General features: G+C 52.3%; 1 protein-coding gene across 1 annotated transcript; it reads left to right on the top strand.

Annotated features, from left to right (window-relative positions):
- Positions 1–2,070: 2,070 nt before the first annotated feature.
- Positions 2,071–5,170, top strand: ADRA2A (adrenoceptor alpha 2A). The gene has a single exon (XM_037804679.1). The coding sequence runs from the start codon at positions 2,512–2,514 to the stop codon at positions 3,907–3,909; it is 1,398 nt and encodes a 465-aa protein (XP_037660607.1). The 5' UTR covers positions 2,071–2,511; the 3' UTR covers positions 3,910–5,170.
- The last annotated feature ends 19,167 nt before the right edge of the window (positions 5,171–24,337 follow it).

Here is a 24,337-nt window from a genome sequence, read left to right as displayed (position 1 = left end):
CCCCAGCCAAACCACACTCTGCACCTTGCTGGGTAGAGAAGGGGTCTGTGTTACCAGTGGAACTTCCAGCATAGGTGACTACCTAATGTATTTTGATTCATTAGTACTCTAAATAAAACAAGTTTTTTTTTCTTTAGGTGTATAATCTCTCTCCTCACATTTCCTACCTTCCTGGGCCTTACCCTTACACCGCCTGCTTGCTCACGGGAAAACTGCAGATATCACAGTGTAAGCTGGTGCTCCACGGAATGTTAAAATTATAGAAGATCTAGCAGGCACAGAAAAACTTGCCATTTATCCCATCCCGTGCAGTTCCTGTAAAACATAACAGGAAAACTATTCTCTCTTCCTTTTGCCAGTACCTTCCCCCCTTACTGAAAGATGGTGTCTGTGCATCTGAAATTGGGGGGTGGGGTGGGGGAGGAAGAGTGGGGTCTAGCTTTCCCGCCTCAACAGACATAACGGTTTCCAGGAGCCAGAGCCGCGCAGCTGGAGAGGCAGGATCCAGGCCTTTCGGATCCGGGGGAAGGGTGGGCCGTACCTCGGGGTGGTATGCCAGTCTTCGGCTCTGGGGGACCTGCCCAGACCTTCCTGATATGACTTTATTAGACAAAATCCCCGCTGCCGCTGGGGGTAGACGCACAAAAATATATGCTTTAGGAAGATTTCTTCAACGTGACAAAGTGCACTTTAGAATAGGATTCTCTTTTCCAAGTTTGGACCCATACTTGTCCTGAGATACCAGAAGGAGCCGGAGGCAGAGGGCCGCAGGGGATGGAGGCGGCGTCGGGTTTCAGCTGGTCGCTTCCCAGCCATGGCGGCCAGCGGCCAGCAGGTGTCAGTGCGCCCTCGTTCTGCCGCGGCGCGGCCTCCGCCTCCAGGACCCCTCCCCACCGCGGTCTGTGGGGACGCGGCCCAAGCACGCGCGGCGTGTGTCCGGCAGAGAGCTCTGCGGCTGGACGACCCGTCGCCGCCTCCTCCCCTAGTGGAACTCTGAACTCTGGCCGGGTTCCCTCGCGCGTGGGTGCTGCCCGTTCCGCCCCAGGGGCTCGATCCAAACCCACGCCTTCTTCCTCCGTAAAGACCCGACTCGCCCCGGCTGCCGGGGGTACCTGCGGACTAGGGCATCTCGGCCCTGGAGGGGCTGCTCCCTATGCCGTCCGCTCCGTAGGCTCCTCCAGATTCCGGTCAGGCACCTCCGCCACCCCTTCCTCTCAGGACCCAGCTCTGTTGGGGTAGTCCCTGGTGCCCGCTGCTTTCTGTCGGGCCGGCCCGGGGCTCCGCAGCCAATTCCCAGTAGGGGCCGCTCCCCACTGCCCCCGCGAGCTCTTAAAACCCTTCTGTCAAGGTGCTTTCCTCTCCCAAGGGCCCGTCCTGCCTGGGGCGCAGCGCTCCCAGGGGTCCGGAGCGGGGCGCGGGCAAGAGACCAGCGGAGGGGAGGTACGAGGGGCGGGGGAGGGTCGGCTTCCCACGTGGGGGCTGACGCCGGCTGCTCGGCAACGCCAGCTTGATCCTGGGGCTATAAAACGAGTCCACAGTGAGCGAGGCGGAGCAGCAGCGGCTCCAGCTCCGGTGCAGAAACACAGCAGCCGGCGCGCCGCCGCCGGGCTACCGGCAGCGTCTCTGCTCCCAAGCCCTGCTCTTCGGTCCCCAACTCACGTAGTTCTCGGACCCCCGCCCCGCCGGCCGCGCTCGGCGCCCACAACGCGCCTGGCGGACGCCCAGGAGAACCTCTGCCCCGGCCGTGCCTCCGGCCGGTCGCTCATCTGCCGCAGCCCGCCCGAGGACGGGGGCGCCTTCATGCGGCCCCCACACCCCTCACCCTACCGCCGCCGCCGTCCCCGAGCTCCGGCCGTCCCCAGCAGGGCGCGCAACTTTGGAAGTTCCGCGGCGCTCCGAGAGGCGGCAGAGTCCGCGCCCTGGACCCGGCAGGGGCCCGGCCGGCACTGCGGCGTCTGGGGGAAGCGAGAGAGTCGGTAATCGCTTCGGGGATGTAAGCGGACAGACACAGGACTCCGAGCCCGCATCAGCAATCCTCGGCTGCCTCCCGGGGTGGGGGCGGGCCCCGCACACGGTAAGACCTCTTGCTTTCGCTCAGGCACAAGAGTCAAGATATACATAGGTATATAGATGTATTAATTTCCTGTCGTCCTTCCAAGTCATCAGGCCACCGATGATGTTTGCTCTCCCTTCTTGAAGAATAAATCTCTTTCTCCACCGGCGCGCCCTACTCTCTCTCTCCTGCCTCTTAGAAATAAAACTTGGCGGTGCTTAGTAGCTGGGAGCGAGAAAGCGCCCACCGCGAGCGCCTGAAGCGCGGTTGGGGCGCTGTTCGCGGGAGCCCGGCTCGTGGGCCGCTAGCGGTCCCCCAGCTCCGGCCGGCCTCCCTGCGGACCCCTCCCCATGTGAGGCGCCGCGGGGCGAGCAGGGCACGGGAGGAAGAGGAGGACCCACGGGCGCCGGGCCGGAAGGCAGCTGGCAGCAGGCCCTGGCGAGCGGGCGCCAGCGTTCATGTTCCGCCAGGAGCAGCCGCTGGCCGAGGGCAGCTTCGCGCCCATGGGCTCCCTGCAGCCGGACGCGGACAACGCGAGCTGGAATGGGACCGAGGTGCCGGGGGGCGGCACCCGGGCCACCCCCTACTCCTTGCAGGTGACACTGACGCTGGTTTGCTTGGCTGGCCTGCTCATGTTGTTCACTGTGTTCGGCAACGTGCTTGTCATCATCGCGGTGTTCACCAGCCGCGCACTCAAGGCGCCCCAGAACCTCTTCCTGGTGTCACTGGCCTCGGCTGACATCCTGGTGGCCACTCTCGTCATCCCCTTCTCTCTGGCCAACGAGGTCATGGGCTACTGGTACTTCGGAAAGGCGTGGTGCGAGATCTACCTGGCGCTCGACGTGCTCTTCTGCACGTCGTCCATCGTGCACCTGTGCGCCATCAGCCTGGACCGCTACTGGTCCATCACGCAGGCCATCGAGTACAATCTGAAGCGCACGCCGCGTCGCATCAAGGCCATCATTGTCACCGTCTGGGTCATCTCGGCTGTCATCTCCTTCCCGCCACTCATCTCCATCGAGAAGAAGGGCGGCGGCAGCGGCGAGCGGCCGCCGGAACCGCGCTGCGAGATCAACGACCAGAAGTGGTACGTCATCTCGTCGTGCATCGGCTCCTTCTTCGCGCCCTGCCTCATCATGATCCTGGTCTACGTGCGCATCTACCAGATCGCCAAGCGCCGCACCCGCGTGCCGCCCAGCCGGCGGGGCCCGGACCCTGCAGCCGCGCCGCCGGGGGGCGCCGAGCGCAGGCCCAACGGTCTAGGACCGGAGCGCCGCGCTGGTCCCGCGGGCGCCGAGGCCGAGCCGCTGCCTGTCCAACTCAACGGCGCCCCGGGGGAGCCCGCGCCCGCCGGGCCGCGGGAGGCTGACGCTCTGGACCTGGAGGAGAGCTCGTCGTCGGAGCACGCCGAGCGGCCCCCGGGGCTCCGCAGGCCCGAGCGCGGCCCGCGGGCTAAGGGCAAAGCCCGTGCAAGCCAGGTGAAACCGGGGGACAGCCTGCCCCGGCGCGGGTCGGGGGCGGCGGGACCAGGGGCGCCGGGATCCCGGCCTGGGGAGGAGCGCGGCGGGGGCGCCAAGGCGTCGCGCTGGCGCGGGCGGCAGAACCGCGAAAAGCGCTTCACGTTCGTGCTGGCCGTGGTCATCGGCGTGTTCGTGGTGTGCTGGTTCCCCTTCTTCTTCACCTACACGCTGACGGCCGTCGGCTGCACCGTGCCGCGCACGCTCTTCAAATTCTTCTTCTGGTTCGGCTACTGCAACAGCTCGCTGAACCCGGTCATCTACACCATCTTCAACCACGACTTCCGCCGCGCCTTCAAGAAGATCCTCTGCCGCGGGGACAGGAAGCGGATCGTGTGAGCACACGGCCCGCCCCCAGCTTTTAGACCCACGCTGACCGAAGGCAGCGAGGATCCAGCGGCGCGTCTACACAGCCTGAGCGCTCTGAACCCTGCTCGTGCCTACTCTGCGTTTGCTGCCCTGAGGGTTGCTCTGCGGCCTTCTTCGGGCATCTGCTGCTCTTCCCCACCAGGGAAAAGTACTCCTGGGAGGGCCACGCGCTTCCCAGTTGCTGTTAGGGCCGCTCCTGACTCAGAGTGATCTTGCCGGGTTCTCGGGCCGCCCCTGATCAGTATTGTTTCCTGAAGACCTTTTCACTCTCCCCGAGTCCGGCTCCCTGGGCTCTTCAGAGCGGCATTGGGCCCCAGAGGGCGATCGCTGGTGAAGGGTTAATGGATGGGAGTTGCCCGGGCTAATTGCCCCTCCCCCTACTACTCTCGGTTTTTTTAGCAAAGGCTCAGGGCAGCCCCGCTCGCCCTCCCCACCCCCCACTGTAAATATGCACTGTTTTTGATAGTACACGTGGGGGGCCCAGATGTCGGTTAGCGTGGGTTTTGACGTAGGATTCCTGGCTGTGGGAGGTGCCCCTGAGGCAGACACCGTGTCTGGTTCAGGCCAAGGCCCTTTGCAATGCAAGCCCTTTTCTAGTGTTATTACGTCCCTCCCTCCGTGTCCTTTACACCAGCAACTGGTGACGGTCCTTTGAAGCTGGACCTGCTTCAAGATTTCCTCACGACGAAAAGGTTTCTGTCCATTTTTTACCCTGTGCCTCTCAGCATAATTGCCTTTTCCTATGTAAATATAACAATGATGGATCAAGACAGAAGTCGCGTCTGTCCCGTGTATAAAGCCCTTATCCCCCGAAGCACCGCTGGCCCCAATAACTCACTTGAAAGCCGGCTCCTTCCGGGGCCACTGCTGGAAGACTGTGTGTTTCTGTATTCTGTGTACGTGCACCCGACGCTTCCCGAGAGCGCTGACTGTGGGGAAACCTTTTCGCTGCTGTTTTTAGACACAGGAGTGGAAATTATGTGGAAGAAACGAACCTGATGCAATTTGCCCAATGTAAACAGTTTGAAAAGACAAATGGGCCTGCCAATGGACGGTTCCTGCCCCACGAGCTCTTAGGTGTCAGAAGCGTTACCCCCCTTCCCCATCTCTGCTTTTCTGGTAGATTGTGTCATCCGGGAGGAGGGCGGAGACCTCATGTTTACAGCGGCGTTTCCACATATTTTAGACAGAGACTCTTTAAGGCCTGCACTCTTATTTCACTAAAGAAAAGCTAATGTCAGCACATGTTGCTAATGACAGTGGTTTTTTTTTTTAAATAAAAGGTTTACAGATCAAATGTGAAATAAAAATGAATTAAATGGTCCTGTGTTGAGTTTTCAAAAAATTTAAGATCCTGGGAGCATCTAATTTTATGTATTTTTTTTTAATTAAAAAGCACACATGCATTATAAAATATTCACCTTTACCACTAAGGGTAACAACAAAATTACCATTTACCAAGTGTTTCTTACTGCTGGACAATGTGGTCAAGCACTCTTTAATTTAAACTTCCCAAGAACCCTATGAAGTAAGTGCTGATATTATCCACATTTTACAAGTGAAGAAACCGAGCTTCAGAGGGCAAGTGATTTGCTTACGGTTAACAGCAAGTGAGTGGTGAAAGTGCATTTGTATCCAGCTTTATCTTGTGCAAGGGTCTGTACTCTTAACCACAGAGCTTTACCTTTCCAGAATCATCAGCATCAGCGCTCTGTGGAATGAATGCGTCCAGCAGCGAGATCTATTCAAAGAGGCTGCTGTATATACAAAGAATGGGTTATATCCTGGGTGTGTGTATACCCCAAAGTGTGCACGTACCTCAAAGTGTGGAATATCCTACCAGATGTGTAATATACCTGAAAGCCTGGTAATGTACATCGTGTGTGTATATGCTCCATAGTATGGTGTACACACAAAGTATGGCATGAATAGAACTGTGTATTAGTTGGTGGCTCCAGTTGTCTCCTGCCAAAGGCCTGCATCCTTCTGGTATTTCCGTAATACCAAGGTCTACCCCACTGCTTAGGAGGCTTAAGGTCCTCATCCTATGATTATGGAGCTGGAAGAGCCCTTAGAGGTCCAGGAATCCAACACCTTCTGACAGATGAGGCAGGTCCAAGAGGAATTGACTTACCCCGGGTCTCATGGACCCATGCTGCCACGTTTAGTTAGAAAACAGAATAATTCCTTGGGTGTATAGTTGGATGCAGTATGGATGGGGAGACATTCATCAGGAAACTGGGTTTGAGGGCAAACAAGTGACAGGTGGTGGTTTGGGGAAGCCCAGGCTGCAAACCCAGCCACCCGTGACACCGTGCGCCCCCTAGAGGTGTTTATGCATCCGTGTTCTCTGGGCAGCACCTCTTCTTGGCCGTTCCCTCTTCTTCCTTAATTTCTTTACTTGGGATGAGAGAGTGTGTGCGGAGGGGGAGGATAGAGAGCCCTGAGAAGGGATGGGCACTGAGGGTCCTGGGAGAGGAAGACAATGGTTCTGAGGAGTTTGTTGAGAGGTGGGAAGGAGTTCTGGCCATTGTTGGTTTACCTGGGCCTGGACGCAGGAGGTGGGGGCAGGCACTGAGGTTCCGTGGCCCCTGACTGGGGGCTTTGTAACCCAGTTGCCTGCTCTGATGCTGTGTCGTGCTCCCCACCCCCAGCCCAGCCTCTTCTCTTCCTCCCCACCCCTGGGCACCAATCGCCCCAAAGGCAAACAGTGCCAGACAATAGGCCAGTCTGGCAGGCCCCCAGAAACCTGGCTGTGTGTCTCAGACACCCGGGCAGATACACACACTGCTTGCTGTTGCTCTCTTTCTTCTCTGTCTGCTGGGGAAGTATTTGCCTTGCTTTCAGCCCTAGAGGCCCTGCTCCTGGAAAAGGGGGAAGTGTGAGCAATGGTGACAGATAGGGTCGATCCCTTCCCCAGTGCAGCAGCAGAAGTCTAGAGATGGTTGGGGCCTGGGGGAGTGGGAGCCAGGAGCTGGAGCCCAGACTTGGATGCTGGGTTTCTGTGTTCACAGTAAACTGTTGGTTCATTGCTGAGGTTCCAGCAAAAGTCTGCAAAGGTCTGGAGTGGGGAAGGGGATTTGAGGGGGTGATATGGCAGCATGGGGACTGTAGCCTAAATGGGGGTGGATGAGACAGTGTGGTCACCCCACAGCTCCCTGTCCATACTGTCTGTCTTTGTGGCCCAGTTTCCTATTTTGTGTAACTGTGGTTGGGGTGTCAAAAGCCATTGGCTTTGGGGTCTGAAGTGTGTCTTGCCAGGTCTTGTCCAGCAAAGTGAGTTGAAGTGGGCAGGAGTTAGTGCCCTTGTTCCAGCCTAGGCACAAGCACAACCTCCCTTCTTTTTTTTTTGTTCAATCTCTGCTGTTCATTGCGGCTGGAAGGGAGAATGATAGAAAAAGTAGCTTAGACTTTCACCATTCTATGATTCTACAACCAAACCCAAGTTTTTGAGCCAAACATGTCCTCAGATGTCTCAACAACCACCCTGTACTGATGAGGGGCCTGAGGCCCAGGAAAGCTGGCCGAATCCTTTGAGCCCTCTCCTGCCCATGGCTGTTGGTTTGGTGCCAGGCACATCCAGTGTGAATCAGAGTGATGAGTTGCCTGTTAACCCCAAAGTACCCCTCTGTGCCTGCTCCGTGCTGTGAGGCAGTTCTGTCCCTTTCCTGCAAAGCTCAGCACTTGCCCCCATGGGGTTCAACAGACATTAGGACCTGCCCTGCTTTCTGGGAGCCTTCAGGTTGCCGGGGAGCCTGGATGTGCCCGGGGAAGCATATGTAGCCATTCAGCGGTGTCAAGGTGGGGGGAGGCAGGGGACGCCACGTGCCCAACAGGCTAATGTGCATCTGTACTGCGAATCTGGAGTGGGGGAGAGGTGGTTGTGACTGGGGAGTAGGATGTGGGAGTTAGGATGTGCAGACTTTGGTGAAGAGGGGAGGGCGGGAAGGCAGTTTGCTTTGGTCCTGGCAGCTGAGCACTGCAGGACCATCCTAGGCCTGTGGAGCTTTCATTTCTCCACCCTGACCCCTGCAGATGGCACGGCAAACCCCTGTCCCCACCTGGGGACACCCATCAGGAAGCCTCCCCCACTCCTGCCCCCTGACTCAAGTAAAGTAGCAGGATCCCCAAGCCCAGGCCTCTGCCTTGCCTCTACTATAGTGGGCCTGGGGGCCCTGGGGTGCAGGAAAGGGGCCCCTTCCTCAGCAGAGGTACCTAAGAAAGGGACTCTGAAGTCACTCAGAGCATTACAAACACTAGGGTTTGTTTTAAAAATAGCATCGATCTCTTTGATTACCAGAATTCCTGGGGTTTAGAGGCAAGTACAAAAAAGGGAGCGGAGCTTGCTGAAAAAACCTGGATCTGGGAGTTTGGAGGCCTGGGTTCTACTCCCAGCTTTGCCTTTTACCAGCTGGCTGACCTTGGGCAAATCCCTCTCTGAGTCCCTGTTTCTTCATAATAAAATGAGGGGGATTGTTCTAGATCAGTTTATTTAAAAGTATGTTCCTTGGAGTTTGACACAAAGTCCCTATATCTATCTATCTATCTATCTATCTATCTATCTATCTATCTATCTATCTATCTATCTGTCTGTCTGTCTATCTGTCTGTCATCTCTATCATCCACCTGATAGAATGCTGCATTAAGAACCTTTAACAGGTACCTTTCCATCTTCTCAGAGCCTTTAACGTGCCAGCATGGTTTATGATTCTTTGAGAAGGGATGATATATGTCCTGTTTCCCAAACTCCCTGAACTTTGGAATTTTATTTTGTACAGAACATCTCAGTGAATCATGTTCATTGGAACACTGCTTGGGTAATAGTGGGTTGAAGAATCTCGTGGGGTTTTTCTGTTGGTGCCTTTTCAGATTCTATGAAATGCCTGCTCAGCTCTCTCTTTCTGTTCCTCACTGGGTGGGGAATGCTGGGCAGGGGCCAAATCTTATATTCTCCTTGGCAACAGCTGGTCTCCAAGGGCCGTCAGCCTCACTGAGGCTTGGGGTTGAAGTGGGGGCTTAGTGTATTTCTCAAATGTGGGCTATGCCTTGGTGTGTTTGTACATGTGCACATGTGTGAATGCTTGTGTGCACACGCTACACATGCTGGTGTGGCATCTAAGTGTGTACATGTGTGAGTGTATACATGTTTGTGCTTGTATGTGTCTGTGTGTGTGTGAACAGGCACAGTCTTCTTCAAATGGGTGCCAAGGCCACCTTGCCCCCTGGGACCTGGAGTAGGAGCACCAGGGTGAGTTGTCCTGGGAGAAGAGTTCACAAAAGGGAATTAAAAGGTGTTGTGTCTTTGATTCTAATTGCAATTTGCTCCACCCCAACATGAGAGTTGGTTTCTCCCCTGCTTCCTTCTCCCCCCTGATGTAATACAGCCCCCCCACCAGGGCGATGTTGCTGAGCAGGAAGGAGGAGGGGCTGTGGGCGTTTGGGAGAGTCCACCACTGGCACTCAGGCTGACTCTTCTCCATGGAAGGGGGCCTTGGGGAAGAGGGAATTTGGGAGGATGTGGTTGGTCAGGAGTGGCTTTTAAAGTTCTTTGCAGTCTGTATAAGAGCAGCAACTTGGGACCTCTGAGGAATCTGTAACTCTGAGAAACAAGACGGCATACTGAGAAGGGGTGAGTGAAGAGAGCTTATGAGGGACAATTTACAAGGTGTAGACAGGGTTGGGAGAAATCCACAAGCACTTGGGACTTGCACAGTGAGTGGAAAGCTGTTAGCTCCTTAGGTCAGAAGGTCCGGGGGATAGGAGCTGCTCCCCAAACCATGAGAACTGCAGCTGTGGGCAAGGACACTGGGCACTGTTGGTAGATGACCACAGCAGCATCAGCCCCTTGACCGCTCTCACGCCCACACCCTGTTCTCCTGCTGGTGTCTCCCATTAGCCAGAACTCAGCACAGAAGGGAGTAATCAGATCTGATAAGCTCCAAATCTGGGAATCACTCTCCCATCTCCCGCCCCAGGCTTGTCTCGGCTCCTCCAGGAGAAAAGGCCTCTGTTTCCAAGGAGTTCAGGGAACCTATTACTTGACACAGCCTCTCTGCTTTGCCTCCCACGAGGAGCTCTCAGCAGCTAACTCGCTGCTTTTGGCAAGGCCTTTTCCTATGTCCCTCCACGCTTGCTTGTTTGCTGGAGACCAAATCCTTTTAGTTTCAACATCTGCTTGTTTGGGGTGGAGCTTTCTCTCCCAGGAGCTCCCTGTGAGGGTGCCCAGGTCTTGGAGGGAATGGTCGGGATTCCTGAGACAGGCGCTTTAAAGCTAGAACTTTGGGGTTGGAAAGACCTGAATTCAAATCCTGGTTCCATCACATAGTTTTGACTTCAACCTTGAACTGAAGATAAAGACTCAGTTTCCCTATTTGTAACTTGGAGATTATAGTTTCTAGTGTTGTGGGAAGGGCTAAATAAGTGACCTAGGGGAATTGCGCAGGCCAGTGCCTGCCATATGGTGGGGGCTCAACGGTGCTGGCTTTTTCCCACCCAGTTTAGGAGCTGAGGGGCCATTTGGCTCATGAGGTTGCTCTGGGCTGAGCTGGGCTGGACTGGCCAGTTTGGGTGGGGCTGGCAGGCTGCCCTCTGAGCCAGTGTTTCAGGGTTGTTTCGTAACAGCTATTCGACCTCTAAGGTGCTGAGCTTTCTCTCTCTCCAGCATGACGAAAGGCCTCGTGCGCGTCAGTAGAGTGACAGCGTGGGAGCAGATGAACTCCAAGGCCCATTCTGCCTTGCCCAAGGTCCCATGATGATCGTGAAGGTTCCCAGTAAAGCCAGCCTCGAAACCAAGGTCTCCTGGCTCTGGGTTCAGTGTTACCTGCTGCTCTGTTGCACTCCAAGCTGGTTTTACTGTCTTCTGAAGGTAACACTCTCACCTCTGCTTCCGTAACTTTGCTCAAGCTGTTACCCGACATGTGGAAATTCCATACAAACTGCTGCCTGGGAAAATCGTACCCAAACTTTAAAGCCAAGCTACAGCACACACTTTTACATTTCAATAGTGGGAAGCACCTGGGTTTGGTGTCAGTCGCACCGGTGCTTAAACCTTGGGGCTGCCTCCCTGCCAGCTTCCCTCCCTGTCCCCAGTGGCACCGATTGCCCAATGGTGCCACTGGGGCACGGGGTGGCATGGGGTGGCTGCTGAGAGGGGCTGAGAGGGGCTGCTCGAGGGCTCGCCGCCTGCCCACCCCATTCTCTCAGGCTCTGAGGGAGGGTCTTTGCAGCGCTCGCCCTTCTTGCTCAAATGGGCTGGGGCTGGGGACTGGTGTCTTCACCAGCACTACAGCACCTATCGCCTGGGGGGTTTTCGGTCAGAAGAGTTTCAAGTGGAAACCAAGAGGAAAACATGAGAAATGCAGCTGTTTTGGTCTTGGGGCCCATCTCTCCCTTCTGGGCAACCCCTAGTGCACGAGTTCTCCTGAGTGGTTCAGTGCCTGGGTGAGACGAGCTTGGATTTAGGTGTTAGAGAGAGGGGTTTCGTATCCCCGCTCCATCGCTGGCCAGCTCTGTGACCTTGGACATGTTAAATTTTCCTGGGGCCTCCATATCCTCCTGTGAAAAATGGGTAAAATATTACCTACCTCACGGGGCTGTTGTGGGAAAAAGGAGGCAATAAGTTTGCAGCGGTAACTGTGTTTGCCTCAGGGCAGCGTCTTAGCCGTGTGAGCCCTCGGCCCCGGGAAGGGGCTTCTGAGGAGCCCCGTCTTTGTGGGGTGTGGTGTTTGGGGCCATGTTCCACGTCTGGTCTGTTCTGAGTGTGGGTTCTGAGAGGGCCTGGCCTATCCCAGAGAGGGAAGGGCACCAACTGGGGGGGGGGGGTTGCTTCTTGGCCACTCTGTGATTCAGATGCCTCATCTGTAAAATGTTTTTTTTTGTGTGTGAGAAAAATGCTTATTGTTTGTCTGGCACCTATAAGTTAGGTACCATCCTAAGGGCTGAGGTTACAAAATTGAAAAGACTCGACTTCTTTCCTCAGTCTAGGGAGGGAGAAGATGAGTCCACCACAGCAACACACGAGGTGTTTTATAGAACAGCGAGGAATTGGAAACAGCTTCTGGCCCATAGAAGGGATCAGTTAACTTGGCAACATTTAAACACTGGAATATTTGGCAGTCATTGAAATAGGAACACAAACTTAGGGAGAAAATTTTTCATAATATAAATTTAAGAGAAAAAGACATTGTAATTGGTAAGAATATGATATGATAGAGATTTAAAAAAAAAATGTAAACTGTGGATGGGAAGTTTGTGGGTAATTTTTTTTTCTAAAATTTTCTTTAGACATTGCAATGTTTTTCCATAATGATCATGCCTGACTACTGAGCACAAATTTAAGATTCCTTGGAAAATAAAAGGAAACACTGTAGTGGCTTCATTTTAGAGGGAAGACATGTTTTTATCTATTCAAGAAGGCTGTAATGAGAGAAGGTAGATGCAGTTAAATTATAAAAATTTTAAAAAGTGTTCAGAACTGAAAAAGAAAACCACCAAAAGGTCAGTCAACACAATGGGAAAAGACATTAGATAGAAAATATAATTGAGAAAAATTTTCTATCCCATACATTTAAAATTAACTACTTATAATGAGGGGAGTTTGGTATCAAGGTAGAAGTTTGCTTTACCTAATTAATTGAACCACTTTATAGCAATGAAAGGAATGAGTGTTAGAACAGCTGAGAGGTATCACTGTTTACTTTAATAATAATAATAAAAAGATAGAAACCATAAAATATGATGCCAGGAAGGCTGTGACAGTACAGGATATTTGTGGCTGTTTTCCCAATGCTGTACTAGCTGCTAATATTTTGAATATCACCCCTTGAAACACATGTATTCTTATATAACTTGGTATGAGAGCATAAATTGGGCCTATTCTTCTGGAGAGAAATCTGGTTATATGTCAGATTACTTATATCCTTTGTCTCCATTATCACCAATCTTGGAAAACATACCCTAAAGAAATAATGTTAATGGAAAAAGGGATTTATTTGAAGATGTGCACAACAATATTGTTTATATTAGTAAAATATTGAAAATGGCCCAAATGCTCACTTGAAGGGAATAGGTGTATTCTAATAATACCTGTATGCATGAGTTTGCAAAACCCTGGTTCACATCTGATTTCTCATGCAGTCTTTCCCCAGTCCCACAGGGGGGTGTCTCTCATCATCCTGACTTTAGAGGTGGACCTAAGTACCTTGTCTAAGATCAGCCAGTGTAGAGTCTCTGTTCTGCCCCTTCCTCAACATGCTGTTGTCTTCTGGACCTTGGCTCCTCTTGATGTTCATGATGATGATGATGATGATGATGATGATGATGATGATGATGGTGGTGGTGGTGGTAGTGATAATGGTGACGCCCGCTCAGTGACAGTGATGCCTCATTCTCTCTCCAGCCACACCATGGAGAATGTCTTGGGCATGTTTCTGCCATTTGACCCAGTCCCTGGGACACTACTATCAGGGGAGCAGGGATGATGCCTACTCAGCTGGTCTCAGCTTTGCAGATGGGGCCTGGACAATTCCCATGAGTGGGAGGAAGACAATGGGAGCAAAATGGAGAAAGGCTGTTGACATAAGGAGCTCTTGGGTAGGTTCCACCTCCAAGCTCTTCAGGGGATGGATACTTTGTTTTCCCTTCTGTATATAATCAGCTTCCCGGCAACACTCCTAGAAATCTCCCTGCACTGGGACAGAGGGAACAGAGTTGTTGTTGGTGGGTTTCGTTTCCATCTGTAGCTCATCAAGGTCATGTCTATGATGGAGACTTTAAGTGAAAATATCAATCCATTTGTTACAGGTCCTTAGTGTACAATCATGATTTGCCTCCAAGCATCCATTCACTATTCTGGCAAAAGCCCCCTTCCCCATCTATGTTTGGTTACTTCTCCTTTCCCGCCCTCAGCCTATATGCTTGGTATGGGCTCCAGGGTGGCCACATGAGCTGGGCCCAAGCCAATAGCCCATCAGTGTGTCCCCCACCCTGACCACAATGATTGGGTCATAGTCCCAGTCCTGAATCAGCCAGAGCCCATGAGATGCTGGGATACTTTTACTGGAATTGCTGGGAGAGAGGCAGGTGTTCTTTTCCACTGGACTGGCTGTGTCCAGCCACTATCTGGAGCTCCCATAGTGGACAGGAGCCCTCTGAAAGAGGGAAAAAAATAGACTCTTAATGACATAAATTGAACTGTTAATTCAGATGTGCCTGAAGTGAGACCTACCTCTATACATTTAAAAAAGAAATTTCATGAGACTTTCTTTTATTTAAGCCATTCTGAGTTTGGTTTTCTGTCACTTGCAGTCCAGAAAGTTCTGACAGAAACATCCCTGTGACCCTTTGGTCAAAGTCACATCATCGATATTCTCAAAGGCCATAGGCATTTGAAGTGAGTTTAGTTGCTTTCCTCCTTTAGACAGGGGCTGCTTAGCCCTTGTGTTATGATCAAGTCTGATTCAAACTGTGTTGACATTGCTCTTGATCATGGTTTTCAACAGCCTTAAATAGTCCTTTGAACTTGTCCAGGGTCCATTGCTCAAGATCAGAAATCCACAACCCACATGGAGTCCTGTGGCTGCCATCACATATAGGGTTGCTTGGTAGAACATCTTGGCTTGGTTTGGAGGAAATTTTAGTCATCCAGTGATTCCTGGAACTCTTGTATTCTGTTGGGTAGGAGGTGGAAGACTCCTGGCCATCTGGGCTTTCAGTCCCCGGGCCCAGTTCACCTTTCACTTGTTTCCAAAGAGGACAGAAAGTCACATTCTCACAACTGTTTCTGGCCAGGCAAATAGCACAACACAGTCATCATCACCCAAGGTAACTGTGTCATCATCTCCAAAGGTAACTGAGTTCATGGCCCAAATCCTAACTGTCCCTGACAGGAGATGTTGCCACCCAGTGTTTCACTTCATGGCTAAACCTTCCAGGAAATGGTTTTAGAGGTTGTTGGAATGTGCATGCATTTTTGTGTGTTGGGTTTTGGGGACATTTTCTTCAATCTAGTTGGCAAGAAATGAAATCAGATGAGGTCATTTGGGCTGCCAGCTTTCTGCACTTACCTTCTGCTTCTTTTGACATTGTTCAAAGTTCAGTCTTCAAATCACCAGTGTGCAACGGTGACTGGGCATGAGCCCCTTCAAATGCCCATAGTCTTTGTAAGTCAGCTATATGGGAAGACGAGCCAGCGAAATAAGGAGGAGCGGCACTGTGGCCGAGAGTATGACCCCTGGGACCTGCAGACCTGTGCTCCTTACCAGCTGTGTGATCTGTGGAAGAATCTCTGAAGACCACATCTCTTTCTTTTTTCCAAGCTCAGCTACAGCGTCACCAACTCCCCATATTCTTCTCCCATCTATGATCTTTCATTAAATATTGTGAGTAATTGCTTAATTATACCATGTGGGGAGATGTGTACCAGATCCTCAACCTGCCTTATTATTGTTGTTGTTATTGTTATTATTTGTCTATACAAGCCCCGCCTCCCCAGCCCTGTAACTAGCCTGAAACAAGACTCTGCCTTACCCCTCTGTGTGCCAACCTTGCTCACCCTCCACCTGGTGTCTAGCACTGTGCCCTCACCTTTACCCTGGGCTCTTGCTGCCATGGGGAGTGAGGGAAGGGTTTGGGTGTGGGAGGGGAGGTGTGGGCGGGGTGACCAGGAGAGAGGGAAAGTAGCCAGGGAGGGAAGGAGGCTAAACCCTGCTCCATTGTCTGAAGTGTGCTCACTTCTGGTGCACCATTGGCTTGGCCACAGCTGCACTGAGCTCTCAGTAGGGTGAACCTGGACTCATGGCTGGAGGTGGAGCTGGAGACCTGGAAGTAGAAGCAACTACAGCCACTTAAGGTAAATTGGGCCCACTGGTTGGGGCCTATTTGGGTCCCAGCTGCTGAAACAAATATCATAAATGGGTTGGCTTAACAGTAGGAATTTGTTGGCTCGTACTTTCAAGGGCTAGATGGCTTGCTTCCTCCCTCCTGGGGTTAGTTTCTTCGGGTTGCCAGCAATCTTTGGGGTTCCTTGGCTTTTCCATCACATGGCTACATACATGGTGGCGTCTTCTCCTTTCTCTTTTGGGTTCTGTTGACTTCCAGCTTCTGATTGCTTCCCATGTCTGTTTTTTCTGTGTCCAATTTCCTTTGTCTCTAAGGATTTCAGCCATTTTGATTAAGGTCCCTCATTTAGTTTGGGCCCACCTTAACTAATAACATTTTCAAAGGTTCTAGTTACAGATGGGTTCCCACAGGACCAGGGTTGGGACCTGAACATGCCTTATGTAGGGGACATGATTCAGTCCTCAAATGGACCCTTCCCCTGAGCCAGCCCCCGTGGGTGGTCTGTGACCTGACCCATGGGGTGTGAGTGGCATGGAGAGGCTGGTGGCCAAAGGGCTGTGGGCATTGGGCTCGCCCTTGCCCTTCCTGGGTAGAGAGCCTGGACAGCATCTGGAGGTGGTCGCTGGTCCTCCTTTGTCTGCAGCCTCATCCTCAGGATCTCACGGATGCAGGAATCTTGAAGAACCCAGCCCTGTTCCCAAAGCAGCTGCACTGAAACGGGTCTTTATCCTTACTACCCTCCCTGGCCTGCCGACTGTTCTCCCTGGGACTCACTCCTCGCCTGTAGGCACCAGGCACGGTGGACCGGGGAGAAATGTGCAGCTCCAGCAGAAGAGTGGACTCTCCCCACCTCCACCTGAGATGGCCTGGGGGCTTCTTGGACACTAGGACCCCAGTCTTGCCTGTGTGTAGTGTATGTGTGTGTGTGTCTCTGTGTGTGTGTGTGTGTTTGCATATGAGAGAGAAAGAGACAGAGAGGCTGATTTAAGGCCAGACAGGAATAGGGAGCAGAGAACAAGTGGCAAGTCCCAGAAAACACTTCCTCTCTGCTCCCTGCCCCAGCCTCACCCCTGGGGTGCTGCTGGTCCTGGATATGGGGGCTGGAGAGCAAGTGAAGTACAGAGGCCTGAGAAGCCAGGACCACCTGCTTCCAGGAGTGAGCAGTCTACTTTGGGGAGAGGAAACCAGTGCACAACAGGTCCCCCGTGGTTACCGTGTGTGGACGGAGGAAGGCAGCTGGGGCTGGGCCCCGGGCCTCTCGCTGACCATCTCCATGACTTGAGCACGCCTCTTCCCTTTCCCTACCTCAACTTCCTCATCTGTAAAATGGGTGTCCTACCACCCACCCTCACAGGTAAATCCAGTGAGAACACAGGCAAGGAAGCATCTTGAAAACTGCAATGTTCCATGCCATCGTGCTGATGGATGTGGCTAATGATGGAGCACAAGCACTGCACACCGAGGTGCTGGGGGTCTGCAGAGTGAGGGGAGGGGAAACGCTTCTCCAAGCAAGGCTGCTTGGTCCCCACGAGAGTCTTGGGTTTTTGTCCCCTTGTACTGGGCTATGGGAAACCAGGAGCCCAGGTGGGCTTTGGGGAGCTCAGTGGAGGTGCCTGAAGTAGTTGAAAAAAAACAGACAGGTGGGCAGGGGGCCAGGTTCTCTCTTGCCTCAGACTTACCCAGTTGTTTATCACTGGACTCAGCGGGCTCTTTTCAGAACATGGTAGGAACTACTGTGGCTCTTAGGCCTTCAAGCATGATATTTTTATGGAGGTGGCATTTGGGGACTTAGGAAGAAAACCAGCCCTCTGGTGTTGTCTCAGTCTCAGCCGCCCCTAAAAATACGATGTGATGTGGTTAATGAGAAAGCACAAGAGGTCTGGCTCAGCATGACCTAATATAGCCTGGCATTCAAGCCTGAACCAGGACATAAATGGGGACTGGTAATTGAAAACATGAGATGTCCCTCTGATGGGATGGCGCGGTGCCTGCCATGATCACTAAAGTGGGGCCCGCCATGGGGATCTGAGCAGAGTCCCTGAGGGCTCTCCTGGATTTACCAGGGTGGGTGGGGTTGGGACCTGCCTGGAACGCTCCTTCCTGCACCCCCTTGCCTGCGCTCTGGCTAGCTGGTCAGCCTCGGGTTGACCAGCGCCATCCGCTCTTGCAGGGAGGAGCTGTGGGCTCAGCGCCACTAGGGGTCATAAATTCCGTCACCCTGACCTCTTGCAGAGCAGTGTGGACCAGCCTCCCCTGCCCCCCCCAGCCCTGTGAACACCCTGCCTAGCCTGGTTTTAGCCCTACATGGATTCTCTGGAAGGCTCTGGCTGGACTGTCCCACCTCAAGCAGCTGATTGATGCCAACCCCAGTGTGGAAATGACATGGAGGCAACCACAAAGGCTTGTCCTTCCTCTTCCTCTCTCCTTCTCTCACGTAGACACGGTCTCACGGTTCAGCTGGGAAGCCGAAGGCCTTGGCTGCTGCTCGGTGCTGACTTGTGACCCAGGTCTGGGGAAGAGGAAGGGGCAGAAGGTGGGAGGGGGAGCAAGGCTGGCAGTGGGCGTGGTTTCCCTGTGGCTGCCCCAGAGGGTGACCAACTCATCCCTGTTTACCCAGAACTTTCCCAGTTTTAGCTCTAATGTTCTGAATCCCAGGAAATCTCAGTCTTGAGTGAACAGGGGTCAGTTGGTCACTGTGCTACCTTGACACCCCAAACCCTGCTCCTTGCAGGTGTCCAGTGAGCTCTCTGGACTGGTGTCCCTGGTGACTCACCCAATGTGACATGTTGCCAGCTGGCAGAGCTAAGGCTCTGGGGGCCTCTGACCCCAAGCCCAGGGCTCTTTGCCCACAGCCTGCATTTTTCAGGTCGTTCTATGAAGCAGGGCACCTGGAACTCTGCAATGAGCTTGGCAAATGGTCTTGATCTTTCCCCAGGATGGAAGTGGTGGTGAAATAGCAGAAAGAGGGAAGGGAGGGATCAATTGGTCACCCTTAGGGAATTATAGGGTAGGGCCTTGTGGTCCACCCTGGTTGAGGTTCATGGGACCCCAAGAAGGAAAAGACTTGATCCCTGCCCTTAAGATCCCCTGCAACTCTGGGTAGAAAAGTGCAGCAGGCTCGCCGGTGGGTGCCTGTCCAGGTGCCAGTGTGTGCCACATACACACACACCAGGGGACAATCGATAAAGGGGGTGGCTAATCAAGACTGCGTCACTCCCACTTCCTTTAAGGAATTTATTCATTCAACAAATATTTATTGAATATGCTATCTCACACACTTTCCTTCTGTCTGGAACACGTTGCCCCTTCTCCTCTTTTATCCCCCACCCCCTAGTCACACACCATCCCTGCATCCCAATTCCATCCATTCCTCAAGTGTCAGCTTAATACATAATATTTATTGATCACTTGGTAGGAAGTAAGCACTATTTTAAGCACTTTGCACAGAGTAACTCATTTAATCCCCATAAAAACCTTATGAAGCTATTATACTCATTTTAAAGATGGGGTAACTGAGTGGTTAATTGGCTTGCCCCAGATCACATGGCTTTTAACTGCTGCTCTGGGTATAGCCTGTCCTGCCCCTTCCTTGGAAGGAGGGCTTTCCTGGCCACCCCTCCTCCCTGCTCCCTGTCCTTATTTTGGTGGGAACAAACTGATTTTTTAAAAAAATTTCTAATGCTCCCTTGCTCTTTTTAAAATTAAGACAGTTGCAGATTTATAGAAAAATCATGCAGATAGTATGGAGTTTCCATATACCCCCCACTCTTACACAGTTTTTCCCATTAACATTTTGCATTAGTTTGATACCTTTGTTACAATTGATGAAACAATATCGCTACAATTATACTATTAACTATAGCCTGTGGTTTACATTAGATTTCACTCTGTGTTGTACAGTTCTGTTTGTTTTTAATTTTCATTCCAGTAACATATATCCAACCATGGATTTTTAAACACTAAAGCAAACTTGGACTTTTTTTTTGGAATAGAGTGATATTTTTATGAATTCTGAGGATAAAACTGAGATTCTGGAGAAATTCCACGCTTGCAGTGATCTCTAAAGGCAAACCTTGAATCTCACCCCTTCCCCCCAACAACGGGTTGGAAATTTTCCTCTGTTTTGGGGGGTGCTTTGGTGGAGAAGCTTGAGAAAAGCTGCTAGGAGTAGTTGCTGGAACTCAGGAGGAGGCAACTGAAATCTGCTGGGGGTGGGGTGGGTGGGGGCCTTTCAGGCAGGAGAAACGGCTGAATCTCTCTGTCCTTGCTCCCGGGAGCTGGGTGAGCAATTGTCACTGCGAGTGGCTTTGAGCTCACCGATGGCCGATAGCCGTGGAAATAAACGCTTCAAAGCCAAATTCTGAAGCACCACTTCAGTCTCTTGGAAAACCTCTCACTATTTTTAGCCCCTTTAGCTCAAGAAAATGCCATCTCTTTTCCTCCCCACGAGCCAGTTCATTGCTGGTCCTGCCCTGGTCTTCAATCCCGTCTCCTTTAGCTCAGTGGGGGAGTGCGCCGGTCAGCGATGGGTGGAGTTCCTCCGTCCATTTCTATTTTCATATCCTGTGTCACTTGTTCACATGGGAAAAGTCAAGGCATTTCCCCGCGTCGGGGCCCCGCTGTAACCCGGCTGTGCGTTTTGGGGACAGGATCCCTGTGAATCACACCGGGGCCTTAATTATCTAAGAGAGCATTTCCAAGGAGCAGAGGAACCAGCCAGCGCCTTCCAGAGCAGCCAGGAGCCAAGAGGAGTGGAGAGGGAGGCCTGTGCTCCACGGAGGACTTCACTCTAGCTCAGCGGGGATGCTAGGAAAGGCTCAGGCGGCCACAGCCCTTTGCAATCGACAAAATGCTTTTCTAACCTGGATCTCTGTGGAGGCCGACAGCAGTCCTGGGATGTGGGGCAGGCAGAAAGCCTCATCCGCTTACATTTTACAATTGAGGAAACACATAGGGAGTGGAAAGGAGGGCCCCGTGGAGCTAGGAAGCCGCAGGGCCAGCGCCATGGGTTTAGTCAACTTGGGTATGTATCCAGGTTTCTCCATTTACTGGTTGAGTGCCAGCATTGTTACTTACCATCTCTAAGCTTTAATTTCCTCAGCTGTAAAATGGGGAAAATAATACCAAATTCACAGGTTGGATAAAATGGGATGTCAGGAGTGTGCTCACAGCTTGGCATGTAGTAAGTGTTCAATAAATGGTAACTTTTGGTACTATTAATAGTACTATTGTTTCTGACTGCTAATATGCCATGTCTCTGTATAATTTGCCCAATCTCCCCTCCACCCCCACTCAGGTTCACCATATCTTTTGACATGCTGCCAAGGAAGCTGGGTGGGGACTGCTGGTTCTTGCTATATTCATGAGCAAAGACAGTGGCTACCTGCTTTGGATGCCTCTGTGCTTGGTTCTGGATTTGCTTAGAGACATCCTTTGCCTTTTAGCAGCCTGCAATAGCCTGGGGTCTGATCAGGTTTTTGTCTGAGCGATCTCTGGCATTCATGGGTCTATGCATTTCTGAGAAGTGAATCATCTGGTCTTTGGCACCTTGGCAGTATTAAGGGGTAGGCAGCTGGGCAATGGCCTGGAGCTCCATCTGCAGGGGACACACATACCCTACTGGAAACTGAATACATTGGCCTGAATTGTTTTTAGGTGGAAGATGGTTTGGGGAGAAGCTGTTTGGGGTATGGCATGGTCTCTCAGGGACATGTGCTGAGAGCACAGGAGGGTCTCTAAACAGGGTTGAAATAATGATCTGAACGACTTTTGGTTTGCTGGGATCATTTGCGAATTTGGGGCCAGAACTGAATCATTTGGAGACAGCAGTGGAGAGGTGAAGATGACCCTCTTATCTCTGAATTCAGAGGCACCTAATTATTTGGCACCCTGGGCCACGCACGTTTTTTGGCCAGCCCTGCCACGGGCAGCATAGGCTTCAGCGCCGAGGGGCTGCTGCTGTGATTGCCATGGAGAGCCCTCGGTGATGTGACCCCGGAAGCCCTTTCCTAGGGACCCGTGGGTCTTCCCTCTTGAGTCTGGGCAGAAGCGGGAAGGCTGGCAAGAAAGGCAGGTGGGGAGGTAGCGGGTGGGTGACCGTCCTTCTTTTACGCCATGCACAAAGGGTTTCCAGCCCCAGCCTGCTTGCATGAGATAGGGATGCAGCTGCTGGGGCTGAGCTGACCACACCAGGGGGAAATCAAACCCTGTAGGGAGGCAGGGAGCTCAGAAGGTGGGGCGGTGGGTGGGGGTCTTGAGAGGGCTTCATTAGGGTCACTGCCTCAGAGGAAGAAGCAGGAGGGAGGCTCAACCAGTTCATTCCAGTCTGAATCCTGCAGGAATCTGTTTGAAGTTCCACAGGCCTGAGGGGTGACTGTGGCCTGAAGGTTTGACTGCTGTCCTGCTCCTCCATGCGCAGAAGTTTTACTGCTCAGTTCACAGCCACCTTCGGCCACCCCATAAGAATTGCTTGAGGCCTCCTGTCCTCCCACGGGCTAGGAGGGCCATCACTGTGCATCCAGCTCCTTTTACCTGGAGACTCCCTGGAGATAGTGAGCCAAGGCCCAGGTGACAACCACCGAATGTCGAGCCCCCACTGTGTGCCAGCTGCCATGTTGGGTGGCTCTTACCATACAGGGTGCTTAATCCTCCCAACAAACCTGAAAAGTCCCCATTTTACAGAGGAGGAAATCTGGCTCGTGTTAAGGTCTCGTCCTTTAGTTGGTGGGGCCCTTGCCTAGTCCCGGGAGGGGCCTCCCTCGGGTCTTTTACAGCTTTAATGTCTATAATGGTTGAGGTTTCTACCCTGAGACGTGGCCCTGCCTGCTGGGTCTGGCTGGTGGCTGGTGATAGTACCTTCCTCTGTGGGTTAGGAGACTTCAGACACACAAGTGTGGGCCGATTTTAGGTATGGGGAGCTGGGTTCCTAACGCCAGCTTGGGGACTGGCTCTCAGCCTGTTTGGTCCCAGTCCTGGCTGCTGGGGACTTTGTATAAAGTTGTTTTTGGGGCCCTGTGAGGGAAGGGAGAGGCTGCAGAGAGAGATGGGATGGGACCCCTTCTCAACACTACCTTGCAGCCAGTTCTAAAGTGGGGGCCAGTGTCACTTCCCTTCTGCTTCTTGGGGTGAAGGGTGAGAGGCTTGAGAAAGAAAGTCCCTGGGCAAAGGTCAAATGCAGGAAAGGGAGGAGCAAAAATCCAATGTGGTATTTGCTTGTCCCATTTGCTTGCCAAAGGCCACAGGGACTGGCAGTCAGAGCACAGAGCCCGGATCTTCCATGGAGCAGATTCCTGCTTTCACCCTGGAATTCTTGACTGGGAGAGGGGAGTGGGGAGTGGTCAGGTTGAGTCCCACCTCTTCCCCAGCCAGGGGCACAGCAGGTTTTGTTGGGTCAGACCAGGAACATTACCACCTCACCCCTTTAGGAACCTAACTAGATTATTATTATTATTATTTTATACAGGACTTTGTAGCTCCCTTCTTCTGCCTGCAAAAGGGGAAATTAGAAGGCAAAACCTGGTGGTGACAAGGCCTTGAAAATTGCTTATCATTTCCAAGTGTATGATAGAGAGAGTGACAGGTTATGATGATCATTGCTTGATTCTGCTGCTTTGTGGGAAAATTAATCCCGAGGTCCCTGTTTTTAAAATAGTTTTCTCAAGGTGGCAAACTTGAGTCTTCCCCACCAACTTCTTGTATTTATTTTGAATATTACTTCTCAGGAACCTTACATTAAACTTGAGTAACTGATGCTACTTGGTTTGGAGTAATACCAATATTAGGTTTTCTTTCCCTGGGGCAAGAATGGCAAATAGGCTTCATCTCATGTGCCACCTTGAGAAAATGGTGGTGGCCACTTGGACATCTGGGTTAGGAAGTTATGTGTAGCCAAGTCCAGGCTTGGCAGGGAAAAGTGTGGGGATTGATTAGCAATGCCTGCCCAGGGCACGGGAGAGAGGAATGGTGGTGTCTGTGCTATCCCTGCTTTGGGGGATTAAATTAAGTTTCCCACCCCTGTGTGTCCAGTCTGTATTCATGTGACCTTTAAAGTAAAATAAGCTGCTGGCAGGTCAGTCCTCATATACAGGAATCCACTAATCTGTGCCCAGCACAGTACCTTCTACACTCTGCAATGGTCCAACCTCCACACAGCTGCCAGAGTGAACGTCCTACAAAACAGACACCAACAGCTCTCTGCTGCTTACAGCCATGCACGAGCCCCTTCAAAATCTGGACCCAACTGACATTCTGGATATGTTGAACATTTTCTCAGTGTCTTGAATTCACTGTGCCCTTTTATCCTTCCAGGCATTTGCACATGCTAGTCCCTCTGCCTGGAACATCTCTCCTTTTCTCCCCCTCCTTTAAGACCACCTAAGATATCACTTCCTCCATGAAGCCCTCCCTGATTCCTCCAGGCACCATCAGCCCCTCCATCTGTTTCCTGCAAAATCCTGCCCATTTCTCTGTTACAGTATGACTAAACAGACAACTAAAGAGGCAGCAAGCTGTTTCCCAATTAGGCTGTCAGCCTTGGAGGGACGGACCCTGGGCGCTGCAT

The sequence above is a fragment of the Choloepus didactylus genome, chromosome 15 (genome assembly GCF_015220235.1).
Source record: "Choloepus didactylus isolate mChoDid1 chromosome 15, mChoDid1.pri, whole genome shotgun sequence".
NCBI lineage: Eukaryota > Metazoa > Chordata > Mammalia > Pilosa > Megalonychidae > Choloepus > Choloepus didactylus.
The sequence above is the reverse complement of the archived record's forward strand: the minus strand, read 5'-3'. Positions and strand labels throughout refer to the sequence as shown.